Consider the following 24,650-nt stretch of genomic DNA (forward strand, 5'->3'; position numbering starts at 1 on the left):
AAATGAGCCAGCACTGCACAAGATCCCTGGGCACACTGAACCCATAGACATGCCCCGTACACGTTAAGTGAATTAGCGGTATACGCGCATATACGTAATCACGTTTTCGTATCTCTGACCATGCTCTGACCGATGTACGTAGCACTGCGCATACACGTTGCTAAGCTGAACACAATGCGCGTACGTACGTTGCTAAGCAAACTATTCCCAGGGTACGGCTGCGTACCTTCTGGATTTCCTTCTGGATTTTATGGAATTCGTTCACAAATTGGACTTCATGGATCTATGACTTTATGGATCTATGTTGAAAGTACTTGACTCTCCTGGGATTACTGGAGTAAATCTACTGACGCACAAAAGACAACATTGTAAGCAAAATAAGACCTAACGCGCATTAGTCATAGACTAGACCTATAGATCTAGCCTATCTAGATCTAGTCTAAACTGTAAGCTACCGGTGTTGTATAAAACAAATATTCAATGTTGTATTCGTGCGACGTTCCGAATATTACATTCGTTGCAAGTTGAAACAGTCTATTCAACTCCGCTTCGCGTCGTTGAATAGACTGTTTCAACTTGCAAACTCATGCAATATTCGGAACGATCGCACTCATCAACATTGAATATTTGTATAATATTGCATGGACAAGTCATGCTGATTAAAATACTAGTTTTATTGCATCAAATTCATCATTGGCACATTTAAATATTTCATTTTATCTAGCATCTTCGATTTTCATGTTGAAATCGTCATTCTCAGAATACAGAATGCTGCCTTTGCAAGTTTTTGTTTATCAAGTTTATAAACTACCATGGACATTATACCTAGCTTTCTCAACTAAAAGTCTACATTCTTTTTGAGGTGGATGACACTGGGATATTGTTTTATCATTATCATTTGAATATTTCAGCAGTGAGTTGATTATCTATCCGAATTATCAGGACTTTTATATTTATCGTCTGGGGTTTCTTTCATTAACATTATCCATAAAATGTTCAAGCCGACATCACAACTAAGATGTTTTCTTTTTTTCTTCATAAAATTGAATCATACGTAATGAACATACTTTGGATTGATTTTCCATTTGGCACTATGTCATACATGATGAACAAATAAGTGAGCTTATTGATGAGAATGAACAACATGTATTAATTTCTTTCGAAAGGATTTATAATTGAAAAAAAGTTTCATGCTCGTACTTAAGTTTGGACTTACTCTAAAAAATGGAATGTTAAATCAACGATTGAAAGGTCGGAGGAGTGACCTTTTCAAAATGTTATATTCAACCTTGCTTACAGCTGAATCCAACAATTTAAGTGATTGGTCGAACCAGGGGCGGATGCAGGATTTTCCAAGGGGGGGGGGCAAATTTGTGCTTTGACGGCATTTTTACATTACAAATTTTAATTGTGCCTCTCAAAAGGGGGGCGCGAGCCAGCTGTGTCCCCCCGTGGGTCGAACCATTTATAGTAGTATATGCAATATTTAGAAAGTTGTCATTATAATTATACTGACTGAATGAATTCGGGATAGTCTACTTGGCAAGATAGCGTTTCGTGTCCAAATGAAATACTGAAGTTGAATTGGTGAGATAGTCCCATTCGGTAGATCGATGTTAAGATCTTAATTTAATAATTCCCCCTTGATGTTTTTTTAACAAGTGACGACAATAATGTATTGCATTTTCAAATGAAACACTTTCATTGTCGTTTTGACGTCGCTATAGGTATACACGTCGACTAGCACTGGCGTACCTAGGATTTTCCAGAAGGGGGGCAAATTTTTGGAGGATATTTCGATTTCGTCCGCGAAAAAATTTGACAAGCAAAAAAAAAAAAAAAAAAAGTCTTCAAAAGAGGGGGTACACGTCTGTTTTTATTGCATTTTTACATTAGAAATTATTAATTTGGCTTCTCAAAAGGGGGGCAGGGAAACGTCCCCTGCATGAGTTGTGACTCGTCTTCCCCCCCCCCCTGCCCCCCCCCCCCTTATGTACGCTAGTGTCGACTAGTCTATAACCCAAAATATACCATACCTTATTGGTATAGTTCAAAGAACGTATAGGAACAGGCAGTGGCGTACCTAGGATTTTCCAGGATTTTCGTCAGGGGGGGCAAAAAGGTCTTTCAAGCTCGTCAGGGGGACAGGGATACATGCATGGGTGGTGACTTTGAATGGGTGTTGGCTCGTCAGGGGGGGGGGGGCAGACTGCCCCTCTGCCCCCCCCCCTGTAGGTACGCTAGTGGGAACAGGTCGCTCTTACGTTGACATCCTGAAAATATGTAATTGCCTGTGCATCATCAATGAAGTGCTGCCATGCAGATCCTATGCGGGTGGAAAATATTCGGCTTTAGGCCCAACGTCGACAAATTCACTTTCTGGTACCTTACCGGTACTTTACTTTGACTTGGAAACTCTTAACCTTGTCAATTCCCACTGATGGTAAGTGTAATATTTTGACGTGTGTAAACTTCTTTTGCATCCCACGAGATCGCGATTTGGGAGTCATGTTGTCATAGTTGTCGTCTTTAGCACAAAACCGATCAAAACCTTCACCCGGAAACAGTTGTAGTCAACATCAGCTGTTGGCAATGGACGAAAGTCAATGTTCAGTGTTTCCCTTTGGGATATCTTAACTGTGTTTTACATGCAGCTAGGCACTATAACCATGCTGGGATTTGAAAGGAAGTAATATCATTCATTTAGATTTAGATCCTATGGATATCGACGCTTATGTTCGTATAAAGTGTATGAAGTTCGTACACGGGGGTCGGATAGACAATATTCGATAACCCATCCTTTTTCAGTCGGTCATGTGATTTACGGAGCAGTTCAAATCTAAAGAGAATAATAATAAAAAAAGGCGTAAAATAAACATTCAAATCGACTCACACAGTAATAGTTCGATGTCAACTTAATTTAATAAAATAAATGAATGAGACAAAAGAGGAAGGCATAAACAGAGAGGGAGGGGGTGGTAATAAGGTGGGGCATTTAAAGATAAGAAAAACAAATCTAACAGTACAACAGAGGTAGGAATAAAACAATAAAAAAAAATGCCAGTCAATGGCATATAATTAGAAAACCATGACACGTTTTTAAGACTACCACTTATAGTGATAGCCTTAATCGTTACAAACCCTGTACTATGTATATCCATGTTGCAAGTTATAGAAGCCGATTGCAAAAATACTGAATGGTTCAAGCTCCCCCTCGCATTCCATAATCACCTGTCTTTTGCCAACGGTGCACTTTTGTGATGATGCCTGATGACGTCATAATGGTAGACGGGTCCTTCATAACGAGTAATATTTAGGCCAACGTCTTTAACCCTCTTCCATATGTCATCATCCTCACCGCCCCACCCCCAGTAGACATTGGGGAAACCATTGATGCTTCGAATGTTTTCTTTGGTTAGACCCGTGACAGCTCCAAAGAAAGTCTTGTATAATAATCTAAATAGGGTGAGGACCATCATATAAACAATTCATTTTTGAACAAATATTACGACTCGAAATAAACAAGAGAATGCATTATCTACAAAGATCTAAACACAAGATAAACATTAGATACTTCTACTTCTGTTCATGATTAATCATGAATTATTGGCTTTTCGCTTTTAGACTTATGGAATAACACGAAGACATGATGCAGCATTAGATCACCCTCGTGGTGCTCATGTCTTCTTGTTATTCCACAAGACTTCAAGCGAAGACATGATCCTCATAGTGCATCATGTCTTCGCTTTAAGACTTGTGGAATAAAACGGAGACATGATGCACCACGGGGATGATCTAATGCTGCAGTCACACAGGAGAAGCCAACGCAAGATCGACCCAATGATACATGATCGGTCGGTTTGGAGGCTGTTTCATTGGTGTGAATGTGGTGAAACCGACCGATGATCCGTCAATAAGTTAAGGGCATAAATCCGATAAAATTGTGAGGAAGCTTGCCACCCAGATGTTCAGATAATAACATTGTTGTGTCTACATATGTACATCCCTTAAAAAATTGACCAGATGACGCCGAGATCGCGGATCTCGTCACCCATACATCCTGAGGGAGAGATGATCAGATGACAAGATCTTGGATCTCGTCATACTACATCCTGTGGGAGAGATGATCAGATGACTAGATCTCGGATCCCGTCATGTCTACATCCCATGGGAGAGATAATCAGATGAAATTAAAATCTTGGATCTCGTCATATCTATATACATCCTGTGGGAGAGATGATCAGATGACAAGATCTTGGATCTCGTCATATCAGCAATCTTTGTGGGAGGGATGATCAGATGACAAGATCTTGGATCTCGTCAGGTTTACATCAGGCCTGTAGGAGAGATGATTAGATGACAAGATCTTGGATCTCGCCATGTCTACATCCAGTGGAAGAGATGATAAAATGAAAAAATCTCGGATCTCGTCATGTCCACATCCAGTGGAAGAGAGGAATAAATGACAAATTCTTGGATCTCATCATATCTACATCCTGTGGAAGAGATGATCAGAATGACAAGATCTTGGATCTCGTCATATCTACTTCCTGTTATGGGAGAGATGATCAGATGACAAGATCTCGGATCTCACCATGTCTACATTCCATGGGAGAGATAATCAGATGACACGATCTTGGATCTCGTCATATCTACATCCAGTGGGAGAGATGATCAGATGACAAGATCTTGGATCTCGTCATACTACATCCTGTGGGAGAGATGATCAGATGACTAGATCTCGGATCCCGTCATGTCTACATCCCATGGGAGAGATAATCAGATGAAATTAAAATCTTGGATCTCGTCATATCTATATACATCCTGTGGGAGAGATGATCAGATGACAAGATCTTGGATCTCGTCATATCAACAATCTTTGTGGGAGGGATGATCAGATGACAAGATCTTGGATCTCGTCAGGTTTACATCAGGCCTGTAGGAGAGATGATTAGATGACAAGATCTTGGATCTCGTCATGTCTACATCCAGTGGAAGAGATGATAAAATGAAAAAAATCTCGGATCTCGTCATGTCCACATCCAGTGGAAGAGAGGAATAAATGACAAATTCTTGGATCTCATCATATCTACATCCTGTGGAAGAGATGATCAGAATGACAAGATCTTGGATCTCGTCATATCTACTTCCTATTATGGGAGAGATGATCAGATGACAAGATCTCGGATCTCACCATGTCTACATTCCATGGGAGAGATAATCAGATGACACGATCTTGGATCTCGTCATATCTACATCCAGTGGGAGAGATGATCAGATGACAAGATCTTGGATCTCGTCATACTACATCCTGTGGGAGAGATGATCAGATGACTAGATCTCGGATCCCGTCATGTCTACATCCCATGGGAGAGATAATCAGATGAAATTAAAATCTTGGATCTCGTCATATCTATATACATCCTGTGGGAGAGATGATCAGATGACAAGATCTTGGATCTCGTCATATCAACAATCTTTGTGGGAGGGATGATCAGATGACAAGATCTTGGATCTCGTCAGGTTTACATCAGGCCTGTAGGAGAGATGATTAGATGACAAGATCTTTGATCTCGTCATGTCTACATGCAGTGGAAGAGATGATAAAATGAAAAAATCTCGGATCTCATCATATCTACATCCTGTGGAAGAGATGATCAGAATGACAAGATCTTGGATCTCGTCATATCTACTTCCTGTTATGGGAGAGATGATCAGATGACAAGATCTCGGATCTCACCATGTCTACATTCCATGGGAGAGATAATCAGATGACACGATCTTGGATCTCGTCATATCTACATCCAGTGGGAGAGATGATCAGATGACAAGATCTTGGATCTCGTCATACTACATCCTGTGGGAGAGATGATCAGGGGAGTGTATCATCAACATTTTTGTCCGACAAGTTGTCAGATCTGACATCTTTCCTTGATGTTGATTGGCTAAAAAGCACTGTTACTATGGCAACTGTCGGATAAAATGGGACTTGTCGGATAAAACGTCTGACAAGTCCTTTCATGAAACGCCCCCCGGATGACTAGATCTCGGATCCCGTCATGTCTACATCCCATGGGAGAGATAATCAGATGAAATTAAAATATTGGATCTCGTCATATCTATACAGTGCGTCCCAGAAAAAACGAAACCGAGATTTAGCGATGATTTATCATAACTTAATGATAAATAAAATAGACAAATGACCTACCAATGTAAAGCTTAGAATCTCCTCTTTCATCTGGTATTACTTAGATTATTCCTCATTCACGCATGATTGAGCAAAAACAATTCGAAGAAAGGATGCCAAAAACTCATTTGGCGGGGGGTATCTATATTTCAAAAAGAAAATCACATGACTAAAAAGTTCAATATCTTATCTTTTCTTTGATACCTAAATCACAAAAAATGGTCAAGTAGTAAAAAAGTTATGATCCCTCGAAACAATGCTTGTAATTCCATAATTTCATTAAATAAACGTGTTTTCACCGGTTTCCCACTGAAGCTATCGCACGGTAACAAAAGACTTAATGCATGGCTGAGCGTCAACAAAACGGAGTGTCGAGTGAGTTCAAACGCTTGCCTGTAAAACCTCTTCATTTTATGAAATTATTGAAATTCAAGCCTTATTTCAAATAACCAGAACTTTGTTATTTCTTGACCATTTTCTGTAATTGAGGTATCAAATTAAAGAACAGATATTGAACTTTTTAAAAATGTGGTTTTCTTTTTAAAACCCAGATACGGCCCGCCAAGTGACTTTTTGGTATCCCCTTTTCAAATTGTTTTTGTTCACTCATGCGTGAATGAGAAATAATCTAATTAATTTTAGATGAAAGAGGAGATTCTAAGCTTTAAAATGGTAGGTCATTTGTTTATTGTATTTGCGATTAAGTTATGATAAATCATCGATAAATCTCGGTTTCGTTTTTTGTGGGACGCACTGTATACATCCTGTGGGAGAGATGATCAGATGACAAGATCTTGGATCTCGTCATATCAACAATCTTTGTGGGAGGGATGATCAGATGACAAGATCTTGGATCTCGTCAGGTTTACATCAGGCCTGTAGGAGAGATGATTAGATGACAAGATCTTGGATCTCGTCATGTCTACATCCAGTGGAAGAGATGATAAAATGAAAAAATCTCGGATCTCGTCATGTCCACATCCAGTGGAAGAGAGGAATAAATGACAAATTCTTGGATCTCATCATATCTACATCCTGTGGAAGAGATGATCAGAATGACAAGATCTTGGATCTCGTCATATCTACTTCCTGTTATGGGAGAGATGATCAGATGACAAGATCTCGGATCTCACCATGTCTACATTCCATGGGAGAGATAATCAGATGACACGATCTTGGATCTCATCATATCTACATCCTGTGGGAGAGATGATCAGATGACAAGATATCGGATCTCGACATGAATATTACTAATTTCCCAGGAATTGGCCACCCTTTCTTTTGCCGAATGACTATAAGTCGTGCGTAAAGTCGTATCGCGACTGTCGTGCGTAGTTTTAAAATTAGCTTAATGAATTAGGAACACCTTTAAGATCTATCAATACGCGCAAATGTATATGGTGAATTATTATTTAGAAAACAAAAACCCTAAGAATCTCGTTTAGAAAAGTAGCCGACCATTAACTATAGAAAAATCAAGTAAAATAATTTTGTATGGAGTTGTAGAATTGTACTTACTTGTATTTCCATTTATCAACACCTGAGAGAAAATGCCTGGGCATGTCAGTACAGCCGTAATAATTACGATCATCTAAAGGCACGTGATCCACGTCATGAATGACGAAACAATCGTAGTCGAAAATTTTGAGGGATTCGAGGAATCCAACGTTCATGAGCATGGCTCGGTTGAATAGGTTTTTATTGGCCTTGAAAGAATAGGGAGAGAGTGAAAAAAAAATCATAATGGTGCAATTTAGACAGGTTAGATCCATCGGTATACCCTCCCTACCATTTCCTTTCCCCCTTCTCTATCTCTCTATTCTGGTCTCTCTCGCCTTTCCCTTTTGCCCTTTCAAAATTGTTTATAACGTCTCCTACCCATCATGCCTACACTTGTATATAGTGTATAGGCCTACAAGGTAATTTTCAGCCAGATGTCCCCATCCCCAGTGTCATGACCCCTGAGTATTGTCTATAAACATTTTTTTTTCACATAGGCCTATTTGTAATTATCGATTATATAAACAAGTGGAGCGCCTCTGGCAGTCTCACCTGCATTACGCGATTCAATATAGCAGCAGTGCTGACTTTGAAAACTACTATAAAATAACTATTCACAAAAAACACCATTGATATAATGATACAATACGTTCATTGACCCTAAATGACATTTGACCTTGATCAATGTGACCTAAGACTTGTTAGTGATACATGATTACCCCTATGTCCACATTTCATAAACTATATCCATAAACTTTGAAAGTTATGACAGCAATTATTTAATAATTACCTCCAACATGGCCATAGTTCATTGACCTTAAACGACCTTTGACTTTAGTCATGTGACCTGAAACTCACACGAGATGTTCCGTGATGCTTGATTACTCTTATGTCCAAGTTTTATGAACTAGATCAATACACTTTCGGAGTTATGATGGTTATTCGACAAATACCCCCACATGGCCAAAGTTCATTGACCTTAAATGACCCCTTACCTTGGTCATGTGACCTGAAACTCGCACAGAATGTTCAGTGATACTTGATTACTCTTATGTCCAAGTTTTATGAATCAGATTTATAAACATTCGAAGTTATGATGGTATTTCAACAAATACCCCCAACTTGGCCAAAGTTCATTGTCCTTTAATGATCTTGACCTTAGTCATGTGACCTGAAACTCGCGCAGGATGTTCAGTGATACTTGATTACTCTTATGTCCAAGTTATATGAATCAGAATATAAACTTTCAAAGTTATGGTGGTAATTCAACAAATACCCCTTACTTGGTCAAAGTTCATTGACCATAAATGACCTATGGCATTGGTCATGTGACTTGAAACTCAGGCAGCATAAAGTCATACTTGATCACCCTTATGGCCAAGTGTCATAAACTAGGTCCATATACTTTTGAAGTTATGACGAAATTTCAAAACTTAACCTTCGGTTAAGATTTGATGTTGACGCCGCCGCCGCTGTCGGAAAACGGCGCCTATAGTCGTTTTGCCCATTCTAAAGTAATTGCTGCTTATTCTTTTTACCTTACTGGACAATATGTTTCCCGCACTGGGTAAAATACTGCCCCAAATCGGTTGGACACATAATTAATTATCCTCGTGGTGGTAAAAATGTTACCCAATATTATTTACAGTGTAGATTTTAAATGTTACAATATTTTTGGCATCGTCCCTTTTCAACGAGTGATGCAATAAAACTAATACTAATAACAGAAGTTGTTCGTTCAATTTTTTTTTCAACAGAAACCGATGCAGAGAACATGTACGAAAACCCATGTTTCCATAAAGTCCATGACCAGTAAGATATCCAACTTTATTTTATTTTCCTTTCAATAGATAATGAAATAACCAACGTACCTGTTCAATAACAAAGAAACTGAACTGTAATAGTTGCTTCTTAAGCATCGGAATTAGGTATCGCAAAAGGATCGGAAGATGAAAGAAGCGATCCCGGAAGGGGATCAAAATTGCCACCTATAATCGGGCAATAACAACGAACAGAGAGAAAGGGGGGGGGGTAGAAAAGAAAACATTGATTTTCACGGGCTATCTTTGAGGTAATTCTTTTAAACATTATCTCTAAAGGTTAATTTGTGAAAGAGGCAAATGTTCACTAAATATTGGTATTTTTCAAAGTCCGCCAAATTGGCATACGCTAGGGTTTCAAATTGTTGCCAGGCTGTTCTTTTGCACAGTTTCGAGAATGGGGGGGGGGGTGAAAAGGCGCGGTTATAGACTTGCATTTTCGTTAAGGGGGGGGGGCTTTGAAAAAAGTGTGACATTATCATAACCTAATCATGATTAAAATTAATGAATGATACGCATTTGTAAAACTCAGATCAAATTTTCAGCGTGACGGACGTATATGGACATAAATATCAAATGATTGACTGTCATTGATCACGTGACCAGCCAGTTAGATTGGCTGAAAGGTTCATTTACCAATGACTGGTACTGATGACTCGTTCTGCACCATAGTAATATGCATAATAATTTGAAACAAAATTTTGATCAACTTTTCAGAATTGTCCCGTTTATATTGATTCGCACTGTATTGACCGGCCTCGCTTTATGAGATGAGGATGGTTATCGAATGACAAAGATCCACAACAATAGCTTATAAAACAAATAATACACATCGTGAATAATTAGCTTGTTACATTTGAAACTGTCTAAACGCCTGATGGATACACGTCATTAGAACTATTCCAAAGGTTCCTTTTGCGTGTAATTCGTACTAATACCATGAACCTATACTACTCTAGCTCCAGGCTAATAACCATGATGATGATTGCATTATATTTTTGTTCGAATATTGAAATTCCTACCTTCCATTTTGGTGAGCAGTTGATTGGTTTCCAATGTCCACCTGGTAGATACCGATAGCTATCGTTTGTTTTTATTTCCGGTTTGAGAAGTTCATTAAAATGCCAATCAGTGTCCGTTTTGTTTCCGGTCTTGTCATCGACGAGTTTCTTACGAAGCATCTCATTGGCCACTTTCACAGCCGTCCGAACTTCTCCGACCAAGTGTCCGAATACTATTTCCTCTGTGTGTGCTACGGGTATAGCGTTCAAATCGGGTTTCACCCTGCCCACTGTGTGACGTAATAATTGATATCTCAGATTCAAGATGGGGCAACACGTCATACATGTTCAAACATAATAATCTGTTTTATATAGGGTCCTCAAAATTTCTTTTACATGATATTCGTGAAGTTTAAACTGTGCACGCGAACAGGGACGCACGGGAGTGCAATGCTAAAAAGTTGGATTTCATATATGGCGGAGAAATCCTCCAAACTTTAACAGGCACTTTTTTATTTTAAGGTGAAACACATTGAAATTATTTTTGTATCAAATTTGGTATAAATCGTTTTTAAAATGACGTCACGTATATGCTGATGTCACATCCGGTAGTTGTAGTGCTAAGTCTCCTGGATGTTCATGTACAAACATTCATGGGATGAAGGTGAAAAAAGGAAATGCAGTTGCTTTCACCAAAAAGACATCTAAATATATTTTCCGCTACAACCGTAGTCTGCAGTCTATACTTTTTGATAAAATAAAAGATATATCTCATTTTATCCAGGGATTTATTCCTACGAGCTTACTAAAAAAAAGAAGAAAAACTGCGTATAAAATATTTCATTTTGAAGTTTCGATGCGGTATGATCGACCTTCCATTTGTCATTGAAGTTTTGAGAGCTGCAACTCTCTATTCCTACTGAATTATTCAAATTGACTTTTCTAATTGTTCTATAAACTGTTTGTCTTCCTTCTGACGGGTTCAACTCCTGGTACTTACTTTTACAATGTCCTGGTTTGAAGACTATTTACATAATCGACAACAATACGTACATTTCCAATCTCAAAACTCACAAAAACAAAATATCAAGTGCGGCGTACCACAGGGATCAATCCTGGGACCCCTACTTTTTATTATCTATATTAATGATATCATAAATTCATCCCCAATTCTAAATTTCATAATTTTTGCCGACGATACTTGTATTTTCTATTCCCATGCTAATTTAGATACTCTAACTCATATTCTTAATTCAGAACTCTCTAAAATATCCCAATGGTTTAAAACAAACAAACTTTCACTTAACATAAGCAAAACCAATTTTATACACTTTCGAGAAGCTAATCCACACTTACCAGCTCCCAATTTATCAATTGACGGTTTACCTCTTACTGAAAAGCACTCTACCAAATTCTTGGGAGTAACAATTGACTCCAATCTAACGTGGAATGAACACATACACAATGTACATACATCTATATCAAGAAACATAGGAATAATTTACAAATTAAAAGACTTTCTTTCTGAAAAATCATTATTGGTTCTATACAACTCCCTAGTACTTTCACATATGATGTATTGCAATATTGTATGGGGTAACTGTAGTATAACGAAAATAAACTCTCTTCTACTTCTCCAAAAACGAGCAATTCGTAACGTTACTCATTCGCATTATATTTCCCACACAGAACCTCTATTTCAGCGTTTAAATGCACTTAAAATACAGGATATTCACACTCTACAAACAGGTATATTTATGTTTAGATACACTTACAATAATCTTCCATCATTATTCCAAAATCTATTCAATTTAAATTCAAATATACATGCATATCCAACCCGCCACTCTTCTGATTATCATCTACACAACCCCAAACTTATTCTTGCTCAAAAATCAGTTCGCCATCATGGACCAGATACCTGGAATTCCTTACCACAATACTTAATTCCTTACCACAATACTTAAAACAATGTCCCTCTCTTAACTCATTCAAATCATCCTTTAAAAAATTTATGACACGCAAATACAATTCTGAATAATTTATGCATATATATATAAAAAGAGTTCTACGGGTCTTGGTCAATTTTCAATTTTCTTGGTAAATTTTTAATTTATATCTGATGTCATAAACTGTTACATCAGACAATGAAAAAAGTTAAGTCATAGTATCAAACTTTTCTATCATTTCAAGCTGTATCCTGGAACCGTTCAATAATTCCTAATTAATACTACCCCCACACCCTCATATACCGACACACATACACGCACACCCACTCTCAACACACACACACACACTTATACATACACATACAATTTTAAATATACATTTGCACACGCGCACACGTTTGCACATGCACAAACACATGAAAATACGTCAAATGTGCACATAATATCAGGCATACAAGGTTCTTGCATGTAAATATCGTATTAATAATATCTGTTTATAATTAATTTAAGTCAATGCTTGATTTGTACTTCGTTCTTTTTTTGTCTATTTCGCTAATACGTTTTGAGGCCGCTACCCTAGTCAAGCACTGCTTATGGTAGCGGTCTCCAGCATTTTTTTTTGTCTACTCAACAAAGTACAACTTATAATATTGCAAACTAATACTATCTATATACATTTTTGCAAATGAATGATTATTTGTATTTATTTTTGTAAAAAGAAATGTATCACTATTTTTTTCTTTATGTTGTACATTATGTTTGTTAATTATTTCTGTTGAAAAAATGCTGAAATAAAATAAAATCAAAATCAAATCAAATGTATTAAAGCAAAATCATCTTATATCTGTGTACCACATGTGAAGTTCGTGTAGGCTCCACTCTACTTCACTATACCGCTATACACTATGCCAAACATACTCGGGTAGCATAGTGTAGCGATAGTGAAGTGGAGTGGAGCCTACACGAACATCACTTGAGGCAAGTAGGTCTATGCTTGAGGCTTGAGGTAATATTTGCGTTGTTATTCTCGAGCCTGGTGTTCATTGAATTCGAGTTACAACATCCAATTCAATGTCATGACAGTCCGATACTAATTGCAAAGGCGGGGGGGGGGGGGCAGAGGCGGACTGTTTGCAGCTACCCATGGAAACAATACATATTTCAACAATCAAATAATGCGAGCGCGAAGCGCGAGCTGAAAATTAATGACATTTTGACCGAAAAATTGCACATTCTATGAATTTTTGTAATCATATTAATCAGAATAGTTATACATGGTATATACATGTAACTAAACATTTCATGCGAGCGCGAAGCGCGAGCGAAAAATATGAGATTTAGACCTAACAACGGGACACACTATTCATAGTTCGTAAGTCACAAAAAGAATTACTATTATATAAATAATGCGAGCGCGAAGCGCGAGAATTTTTTTTTAGATATTCTTATATGAAGCTGGATGATTCAAGCACGTTTTGAATAAAGAACAAACTGCGTGGTTTTGAGATTTAGACCTAGAATCTTGGCATTCTAGATACATTTCTTTCATGAAAATCAATAAAGCGCATGCGCGAGCTGAAAAATCGATTGCGATCTGAAGAGGGTCAATTTAAGCACTATTTCAAGCATGGTAGGAAAATTGTGGAGTGGATAATGATTCGAGCGCGAAGCGCGAGCCGATTTTTTAAAAAATTATTATTTAGACCAAGCACCCGGGGAAATTGTAAGGACATTTTGTCATCATATGAAAATGACGAATTTTCCTATCCCTCTTCCTAAGCGCGAGATGAAACTTGTCGATATCGATAACATTCTTAAAAAAAGGGACAATTTCATTATTTGGAATTAATGAAACAGTTACCTTATTTATCTATCCAATATTGATGAGAGCTCGAAATCTGTTGATATTAAGGCCTGAAAATCGGACATTTTAAGCATTTTTTAAATATCGGCCGTTGATGGGCCGGTGCAGGAGACCCATGTGCAGGAGTATGTCTTGATGCGCGCAGTTGCCGCTGCAGTAGCGTGCATGGTTTACCTACATGTGAACCAACATAACGCGGTGCCACTGCAAGTAGGCCTGGGATCGGGCCGGTCGTTACGAGGCTGTAAATTAAACATGGGTATAATACCTCCTTGATACTTTTCTTTCTGTTTTTCAGCGTTTCTCTCAAGTTAAAAGGAAATTTTTTTTGGTTGCCAAAAAATAGGGGGAGGGGGCCGGGGCCGGCTCGGCCCCCTCTTGGATCCGCGCCTTGGGGTATAGTCTTATAGTCAATCTTGCTTCCGCTTCTGTGGTCAAACAGATATTTGCATTCTATTATTTTCTGTTAGTATTTTCAATAGTTAAACAATAATCCTTACCTTGTCCTGATATATTATGCTCACGACATTCCGGCTTCTTGGTATTAAAGAAAGGATCTATTAATGATTTAAAAAAAAGAAAGTCCGAATAAACAAGAACAAGCGTCATCAACCAGAAATAAGTATCTCTATAATCATCTCTCTTAATGATTTAAAAATAAAAAATAGTACTGATGAAAAAAAGTTCGAATAAACAATAGAAGTGTCATCAATCAGAGATAAATATCCCTATATTATTGTCTATATTATCGATATAAAAATAATAAAAGTACTGATGGAAAATAAAAGTCCCATCAACATGATCAAACAATAAAGAGTTTCATCGACCCGAGCAAACAACATTCTAGTCAAAAACTTTCTGCAAAACTCAAGAGAGAAAAAAAAACCCGGATGATCCGCAAAAAAGAGAGCTTACACATATACTTTAAATATTATTTTTTATTGTAAACATTTATTAAAATTTAAACAATACTTTATCAGTTCATGAGTTCAATCATGTTATATAATCATTTGAGCTGTATAAGAATTTTAAGAACTGATTCTAATCACACTTCATCTTAATAAAGGGAGGTCCTGTGAGTTTGTTTTGATAAATGCAGAAGAAATTCGAGAAAATATTTATATAGGCGAAGGTTTTATTACAATCCATTAAAGAAAGAAAGAGTTATGCCTTTTTAAAATTTTTATTTCGTGACGGCGAAGCAGGCGAAAAGGTAAAAACATGTTGTTTCTTAGGCCTACTTAAAATCAGCTAAATGGCATTTTCATCCCTCGTAAATAAAACATTGTGGGAAATTTACCATTCATATCATGAAACTAATTTTGTGGCAATTGAATATTCATGTTACAAAAATTCAAATCTTATATATGAAAATGGCAGCCAATTCGGACGCCGTCTTTGATTTGGAGGTTTTCCCACAATTTTGTTGAGGTAGACCTCATTATTAAGGAAAATGAAACCTTGGGACCAAGATAGCTTGTGTGAAACAGAAAAACCAAATAAACAGATCAACGAAAGTTTGAGAAAAAAACGGACAAATAATGAGAAATTTATGAGCATTTAAATATTGCGATCACTAATGCTATGGAGATCCCCTTATTGGCAATGCAACAAAGATGTGTTATGTCACTTAGATTTAAATTTATTTATTTCATTTAAAAAAATGATATAATCGAAGTAACAGTGTAAATACATGCTCAAAATAATACATACAGTTCAATAACATTTTATAACAAGCATTTAAGATAAATTAACAGAACGGAGGGACTTGCCAAGAAAAGCAGAGCTTGTAAAAAAGGCAAGTCCCTAAACTTAGTTCCAATACTAATTAAACATAACAACTCCCCCAGTACTTTTATATATATTTCACTTAAACTGCCCCTTTTTATGCCCCAATTATTCTTTCTATATAGGAGGACATGTAATACAAATTTTAAAAGAATACATTATGGATGAAGAGTTTGTATCACCATAAGAAAGAGCAAAAAGAGACATTATGGGTTTTTTTATAGTCCACCAAAGGGAAAGTTGTTCACATGTGACATCACACATCTTTGTCGCATTGCCAATAGGAGGATCTCCATATCATTAGTGATCGCAATGTTCAAATGGTCATAACTTTCTCATTATTTGTCCGATTTTTTTCAATATTTCTTTGTTCTTATTCTATGATTTTTCTGTTTCCATACAAATCCACATGTTCCAAAGCTTTCATTCCCATAAGCCTGGTCTACTGTGAGGATAGTAGAATGAAACTTCCCTTTTCTGACTCTGGCTCTCCGAGTAAAACGTACCGTGAGTTGGTCGTAATGACAGTCCGACTTTCTCTCGGAGCTGCTGACGCCAAACTTCCACGTACCTCGGCAAAATCTCATCATTCACTGTATTGATAAAAAAAAAAAATCAAGAAAATATCGTCCTGGGTTTATCACACAATATTTACTAGTTCGAAAGAACAATGTAATCATCTAAAATGAATTGAACACACAATTAGCAGGGTATTTAAGGAATGAGAAATTCACCCGGTTTGGAGAGAAGAACTAGGAGATAGAGTATGAAAATTATGAAAGCTTAAAAGTGCTTCCCAGATGTTCAGATAATCACCTCGTCATGTCTACATCAGTTTTCTAAACGATAAGATGACGAGATCTCGGATCGCGTCAGGTCTGCATCTTGTAAAAGGAATGATCAGATGATGTGACCTTATAGATCTCGCCATGTCTACATCTTGTGGGAGAGATGATGTGAGATTGTCATCTCACCATCTCGCCCAGACGCCCACAAGATGTATAGACTCGGATCCAAGATCTTATCATCTCATCATGTCTCCCACGGGATGTAGACATGAAGAGATCCAAAATATTTTCATTTCATCATCTCTCCCATGGGATGTAGACATGAAGAGATCCAAATCTTGTCATCTCATCACCTCTCACGTATGATGTAGACATGACGAGATCTAAGATCACATCATTTTGATCATTCCTTTTACAAGATGCAGACAAAATTTGATAAGATGATGAGATGACAAGATCTTGAATCTCGTCATGTCTACATTTTTCCCCTAAACCTTAACCGAATCAGCTGCGAATCCACCCGAATATGCGTATTCGGGTGGTTTCGGGAGTATTCTGTTCTCCCTCCGCGAATGCGAGAAAATTCGGGAGGGATTCGAGAACGTTTGCGGAGGAATTCAGTTCGTTTTGAAATGTTCAAAACCAGCCGAATACCCTCCTAAATACTCCCGAATGTAGCCACAACAAATTTCATTTGTGCCACATTTGGAATGTATTCGGATGATATTCGGTTGGATTAGGGGAGGCCTTCGGAGTATTCTGGGCATATTCGGACCTATTCATATCACTCGGGGCGTAACGGTACGAGCTTGGTGCATTCAGCCATATTCGTTCCAATTCGGGTCAACATTCGGGTCGTTATTCGGCTGTAATCGGAGCAATCGGGCCACATTCGGCTCAATTCTGGGAACTTTTGACTCGATTATTGCCACTATTCGGGTTGCATTCGGCTTTATTCCGGATGGCCAAAATTGATTCGAGTCAATTCTTGGCGATTTTGCGCTGAATTGGGACCTATTCGAGACCCTTTCGTCTCCCCGAATCAGACACGAAAAAGTTCAGAATCCATCGAAACCATCCGAATCAGGCCGTATTCGGGCAGAATCGTTTTGTTCCGAATTCATTCAGGAGATATCGGTTCTGGTGTAACCCTGTCTTCAGAGATAATAGACATGACGAGATGAATATCTGAACATTCTGGGTGGCACTTTTGAGCTTCCATATAAAAAAGAGCGCTCTGATATTTTTGAAGCCAAATGAAAAAGAAAAGAATGGCTCGAAAGGTTATGTACAATGAAAAGAAGACGAGGAATGAACAAATAAAAAAAAAAAGAATTGATAATTAAGAAGAAATTCAAGAAAACGTGGAGAAAGGAAGAGACTTGGTTTACCCCCTCTGCGGCTCCGCCTTACAGAAAATTGTTAAAATTGTAGTTTGCATTCTATTTTCTTGTTAAGAGGGGTATAGACAAAATGGTTACATCACCTATTTACTATGATTATGATATTACCTATTCATTCTGGCTCCATTTTCCAAGAGAGCAAATACATTTATCATGCAGTGTTGGTATTTGCCACTGTCTCGGCATTCAAAGCAAATTTGATCATGCAGCTGCAGCAAAATAATGTCTGATCAAAATTAATGGTTTATTTTCAATTGGTCTAATGCCAATTCGTCCAATTTCCAACTCGTCTTCTATCATTGGTCTACCATTGGTTCGTCCACTATCCACATGGTCTAACTGCCATTTCTTCCACTCCACCGTTTCGTCTATGACCAGTTGGTCTAATAGCCCTTTAGTCCATATACCATTTGGTCTAATTGGACCAACTGTTATTTGGGAGAAATGAGTGAAAAGAAAATGGGTATTAGACCAACTGGTTATGAGAGGAAATGGTCTTAGACGAAATGGTGATTAGGCGAAGTGATTACTGGACCAAATGGTTGTTAGACGAAACATTGATGGACGGAATGGCATTAGACTAAATTTAATCAAGTTAGACCATGCGACGGCTTGGCAATAGATGAATTCGCAATTTACCGATCTGATTAAAGGGATACTCCGGGCTGAAAATATTCATATCTTAATAAACAGAGTAAAATTCACAAAGCAAAGTGCTGAAAATTTCATCAAAATCGGATAAAATAACGAAGTTATTGAATCTAAAGTTTAGCAATATTTTGTGAAAATCATAATCATGAATATTCATTAGGTGGTCTGATGATGTTATATCCCCACTTTCCTCTTTCTTATGTTATTACATGAAATCATAATTTTTTCATACATGTGTGAATGATGTGTCTCCTCTATAATGAAATAAGTTGCAGCAATCAATATCAAATGCACTAATCAGTTGTCAATCAAATTTTTTCAGCTCTTGGTAGATAATATTTATATAAACCTAATTTCATATTAATTATTATAATATACAAAAGAACAAGTGGGGATATGACATCATCTATTTGTTCATTGAAAATTCATGAAGACATGCCTAGAACTGTTTCACTGCAATAATACAAATCTTTAAAATGCCATAACTTTGTTATTCGTTGTGCGATTTTGATAAAATTTTCGGTGTTTTGTTTGTCTGATTTTCTTTATCTGTTTAAATCACATTATTTTCAACCCGGAGCATCCCTTTAACAGGGCTTAGTATCCTCTGAAAAAAAGCGTTATATAAATCCAATTGTTGTTATGATTATTACTATCAATATCATTATCAAAATATTGACAGTGTATAAAAGTTAAAATACTTCAATCATACACTACCAGATTTCTAATTTTCAAATTACAGCTTACATGATTATACCAATAACAGGTTCTCAAATGAGCCTTGTTTTTATTATACACAAGATCCAATAAAATGGTAATACCTACCTACTGAACTATTGAATACAAGCGAAATGGTATATCCAACAACCGAACATATTAATACAATAAACACCGCGTATTTAATCCTTGTTAAAAACATTTTGCAGCACGTTTTCCTAAATTCCTCCCAATTTTATATCCTGATTGATGAGAGTTTTATTTTCCATCTCAGACACATCGAAATATGGCTGCCAGTGAAGTGCCGACGAATGGAATGGTAATCTCGCTCTTTTCTTACCAGCATGAAAATAGGCGGTGTCAGCCTTGTAACAGAAGCAGTCAGCGCTCATGGATTCATTTACGAGTGGTCATGTTGACAGAATCTTTTTGCCGTGACTGCCGAGTTGTGTGCATGGACCCATGTTGTGTGTGACCCAGTGGCGCAATTAAGGGTGGCACGCCCCTCCTCCCATCGGCTGGCAAAAAATAATGAATAAACCATACAAAAAATGGGGAGGGAAAGGAAGAGGGGAAGGGAAAGAGAAACAGATTGGGTAAAGGAATTTTTTTTTTTCACAATTTCATGAGACATAATTTGCTTTAGGCCCCTAACGTATTTACCGCTCTCTACATTCCTTTCCTACTTTGAGTGCTAAATATGACATTTTTTTCATGTTAACACACGTCCCTTCATTAAGTAAAAATGCTGGCTAATTGTGATTAGAGTAGGCTACAAATCCAGAGAAGGATCGGGGGAGGGGCGGCGCTCACATTGCCTGTTTAATTTGATGCATAATCCCTGCAAGAGGATTAAATGACGCTAAAAATTCAGTTTTCAAGTCAATATGCAATAAATATTTCTGATTTTTAATACGAAATTTGCTTAAAATTCCGTTTTAGGACGAAATTTAAGAAATAGTTCAGCTCACACTTAGCCGCCATCTCATTACCATTTAGAGAGCATAAAGTAAATTTATGCAAAAGTATTAGCTTGCGCTTCGTGCTTGCATTCTTAAGTGAGATACGTGGCACAACAAATGTGATAAAAAAATTCCTGTTTTAAGATCTTAATATAAACGAATTTCCAATCGCACTCCGTGCTCTCATTATTATCCTCTTCATGTATCCTACAAACTACCATAACAATGTCTCTTTAAAGGGGTAATCAGGGCTGAATGTATTTTTATCGAAAAAATAGAGGAAAATTCACAGAGCAAAATGCTGAAAATTTCATCAAAATCGGATAACAGATAACGAAGTTATTGAATTTCTAAGTTTAGCTATATTTTGTGAAAATATATGCACATCATCATGAATATTCATTAGGTGGGCTGATGATGTCACACCCCACTTTCCTTTTTCTTGTCATTACATGAAATCATAATAATCGTTTCATTTTTTCATAAATGTGTGAATAATGTGTCTCCTTTATAATGAAATAAGTTGCAGCAATGAATATCTAATGCACTAAATCAGTTGTTAATCCAATTTCTTAAGTTCTTGGTAAAAAAAATGAATAAACCAAATTTCATATAATAAAATACAAAAGACCAAAGGTTTGCGATGAATTTCAAATATGAAAGAACCACACTTATTGGTTCCTGGTCAGTATTTTAAACCAAATGAGCGTGTAACATTGATCTTTATTGGCCAGTCCATTTAGCGATTGATCGCTAATCTTTGTGTTACGGAGCCCAGGTAGGGATATGGCACCATCAATTTGCTCACTGAATATTCATGATGACATGCCTAGAACTGTTTCACCGGAATAATGCAAATCTTTAAAATGCCATAACTTTGTTATTCCTTGTCTGATTTTGATCAAATTTCAGTGTCTTGTTTGTCTGATTTTTTTCTCTATCAGTTTAAATCGCGCTCATGAAGTGACACAATTTTGTACCCCTCTATTGCCGCGGCCCACGATACGCCATGCACTGTTTCCACCCCTCTTCCCAAGCCAAAGTCTCAAAAGCATACTTTGCCCCTTATCTAAATAGGCAACGTGCCGGTTACATTTATAGAGTAGGCCTACGGTGTCGGACTCTAGACCCACACCATAAACATAAATTTCTTTAAGATCTAATCTACATGTTCTAATATTTGCCTAATATGATATATAGGGGCTGTATATAGGGGCTGTGTATCTAACTGAACAATAAATACGGAAGCGAAACACCGGCAAGCAGAATATATCTGATATTGCCTAAATAGGCTACATTTCAAGAGCTGTTTCTGGGAATTCATAAACAGGATACTTTTTTTCAATTATTTAGTGGATGCGTACATCGCTAAAACAAACTAATGAATATTCGAATTGCAAACAGAATAATTTATGTGAGTGTATACTATTGACTTGAAAACGGAATTTTTAAAGCCCCATGGTTATCCTCTTGATCGGATTATTATCTTATTCAATTACCCTGATGAACATATTAAAAATATCTGATATCAATATTAAGATCGGATTATTATCTTATTCAATTACCCTGATGAACATATTAAAAATATCTGATATCAATATCTTACAAACTGCAAATTTTATGTTCAATTATACTAATCACTTGGTTCCAAGCAATTTTAATTCAATGTATATACGCAATACCCAGGTTCATGAACACAATACCAGAGGTTCTAACAATTTTCACCTTAGTAATCCCAAAACAGTACTTGCTAGAGGACCTGATGTTTGGCACTCGCTGCTTGTGAAATTAAAAAATGTTCTTCGCTTTATTCTTTTATACGTAAGCTAAAAAAACACATTATATCATCATATGACTCATAAATCTTCTTAAAGTGTATTTTGATAATTTATATATTGTTACACTGGCTTCCAGTTCCCGATGGGGGAGGGGGGGGGGGGTTAGGACATTTTGTATTTATATTTTTTTCATCCTGTTCATGTCATCATTTTAACCTATGCCAATATATGTATTGCCATGATGGCACTCGGGGTCTGCCTCGTCAAGACCTTTCGGTCTTTTGCAGTCTCCCAAATTTCATTTTATATTTATGTATGTTTAATTGTTTTGTTACTATGTATTTCTCTGATATTGTATCTTGTATTTTTATTGAATGGAATTCGAATAAATTGAATGTTCAATAACCGGTTTTGTAAAAATATATTCTTGAACAGTGGTAGATCCTGGTATAGGGCAATTCCGGCCCGTGTGCCCCCCCCCCCCCTAATTGAGAGCCATAACATTTGTTAATTTTTTTTGGGGGGGCATGCTATTTTTTGGATAAAAATGCCCCCAGAAAATCCTGGATCCGCCCATGCTCTTGAATGATTTTTTTACAATAATTGTTCATTACCATGGATAAAGTGCATTTCACAATGACTCGTCCACAAATTTGGTACTTGTTAAAAAAAATCGTTAAATTTAATCTTCGATATTTTATCACCGGCTGGGGTTTAGGGGGGAGCAGACCGCGCTTCCTGGGCTTGGATGGGATGTGGAGGCGGTTTGGGTGGGAGCATGTATGTTTCTTTAATACTCATTCAAATCCTCACTCAAAACTCACCTTTTCTCAACACTTTTTAATTATTTTTTATTTAATTAATGGATTTTGTTGTTTACCTAACTGTGCGCTGTGAAACATCCGTTTAAAGCGCCCTATAAATGTTATTAGTATTATTATTCAGTTTCATTTGATTCCACTGCTTCGCTGTAAATTCATTTTATGTTACATTTGCATCTTTTACACTAGGTATTTACCTAGTTCTAGATTATTTTAATGTTATATTCTGTAAGTTTTGTAACTTTTTTTTTTTGGGGGGGGGGTAATATTCTATCAGATTATGTGTTAAGTATATGTTTTAGATTATGTATATGTTTTTTTAACTGAATGATTAATTCAATAAGGACTATTAAAAAAAACAATATAAATTTCATTCAGTTTCATTAACAGTGAGCATTTAATAGTTTTGCAGAAAATTCATTGCTCAGTGAGCAATGAATTTTCTGCAAAACTATTGAAGCATGATTTTGTGATTTTATACAAATGGCTAATGTTTTCATTTTTTGTTGCGAAAATTAGCCGCCTGTCTATATATAAATACATCAAAATACTATGATTTTTGTACAATTTTCTGTATTGTGAATAATAATTTGACTTTTGTGAATAGTGCTTTTGTTGATATTGTAACAATTTTGTAACATTTTGCAATGTACTCTTTCTTGTATGATTTTGAACTGAATGATTTTAATAAATACTATTACATTAAAAAAAATCGTTAGACGGTCTTCATCTTACCAACAGAATATTTGAAACGAAAATGCATGTCAGGAATGGATTGATATAGACAGGTGTTATGTACCGATTTCATGTCTGTTTCCTGCATGGTAAATATTTACTTGGATCATATACAGAAAACCATTAATACTTGAGAGAACACGCCTCCATAAAAACATTCTGTCTCTAACTTGATGTTTGGAGCCAAGTCTACCTCTCCTATATTGTGCCTTCCTTTTCCCAATTAGTGGCCGACGCTCTTATTCCCCCTCCCCATCTCTTTCATTTCCACTGCTTTCTATTTTACTATCCCTTATAGCTTTCCAGGGTGTGCTGCCTATGGAAATAACACACGACCATGTCTTTCTCTCTCTGATGAAGCAATATCAAACAATATCTAACAATCTAAGATCGAATCCCAAAATGAAACTTAAGCAAAGTCTATATTTGCATTTATTTATTTGTGAGGTATGAAAAGATTTATTTGCAAACTGGAAGGGGATGCATGTATCAACCCCCGAGCGACATTCCTCGAACTATTTTTTGTGTATTTTCCTTTGCAATGTTACAACCAGTGGCGTAACAGGCGGGGGGGCAGGGGGGCAAGCTGCCCCCCCCCCCTGGCGGAGCTCACCGGGAAAATAAAAAAAACGGGAAAAAGAAAAAAAAAAGGGGGGAAGGGAAAGGAAAGAAAAAAGGGGAAAGGG

General features: G+C 36.9%; 1 protein-coding gene across 2 annotated transcripts; it reads right to left on the bottom strand.

Annotated features, from left to right (window-relative positions):
* Window positions 1–1,036: 1,036 nt before the first annotated feature.
* On the bottom strand, window positions 1,037–20,108 carry LOC129272964 (beta-1,4-galactosyltransferase 6-like). Of its 2 annotated transcripts, XM_054910038.2 has the most exons (8): window positions 19,777–20,108; window positions 16,616–16,702; window positions 14,822–14,878; window positions 10,530–10,798; window positions 9,559–9,675; window positions 7,706–7,893; window positions 3,232–3,456; window positions 1,037–2,839 (listed from the first exon to the last, which is right to left on the bottom strand). In XM_054910038.2, the coding sequence occupies exons 1-8, from the start codon at window positions 19,868–19,870 to the stop codon at window positions 2,710–2,712; spliced, it is 1,167 nt and encodes a 388-aa protein (XP_054766013.2). In that variant the 5' UTR covers window positions 19,871–20,108; the 3' UTR covers window positions 1,037–2,709. The 2 variants fall into 2 exon arrangements, with proteins under 2 accessions (XP_054766013.2, XP_063963599.1); XM_064107529.1 differs by lacking the exon at window positions 16,616–16,702 and having other exon boundaries at window positions 2,140–2,839; window positions 19,777–20,064.
* Window positions 20,109–24,650: the final 4,542 nt, after the last annotated feature.

This window comes from Lytechinus pictus, chromosome 12, assembly GCF_037042905.1.
Source record: "Lytechinus pictus isolate F3 Inbred chromosome 12, Lp3.0, whole genome shotgun sequence".
NCBI lineage: Eukaryota > Metazoa > Echinodermata > Echinoidea > Temnopleuroida > Toxopneustidae > Lytechinus > Lytechinus pictus.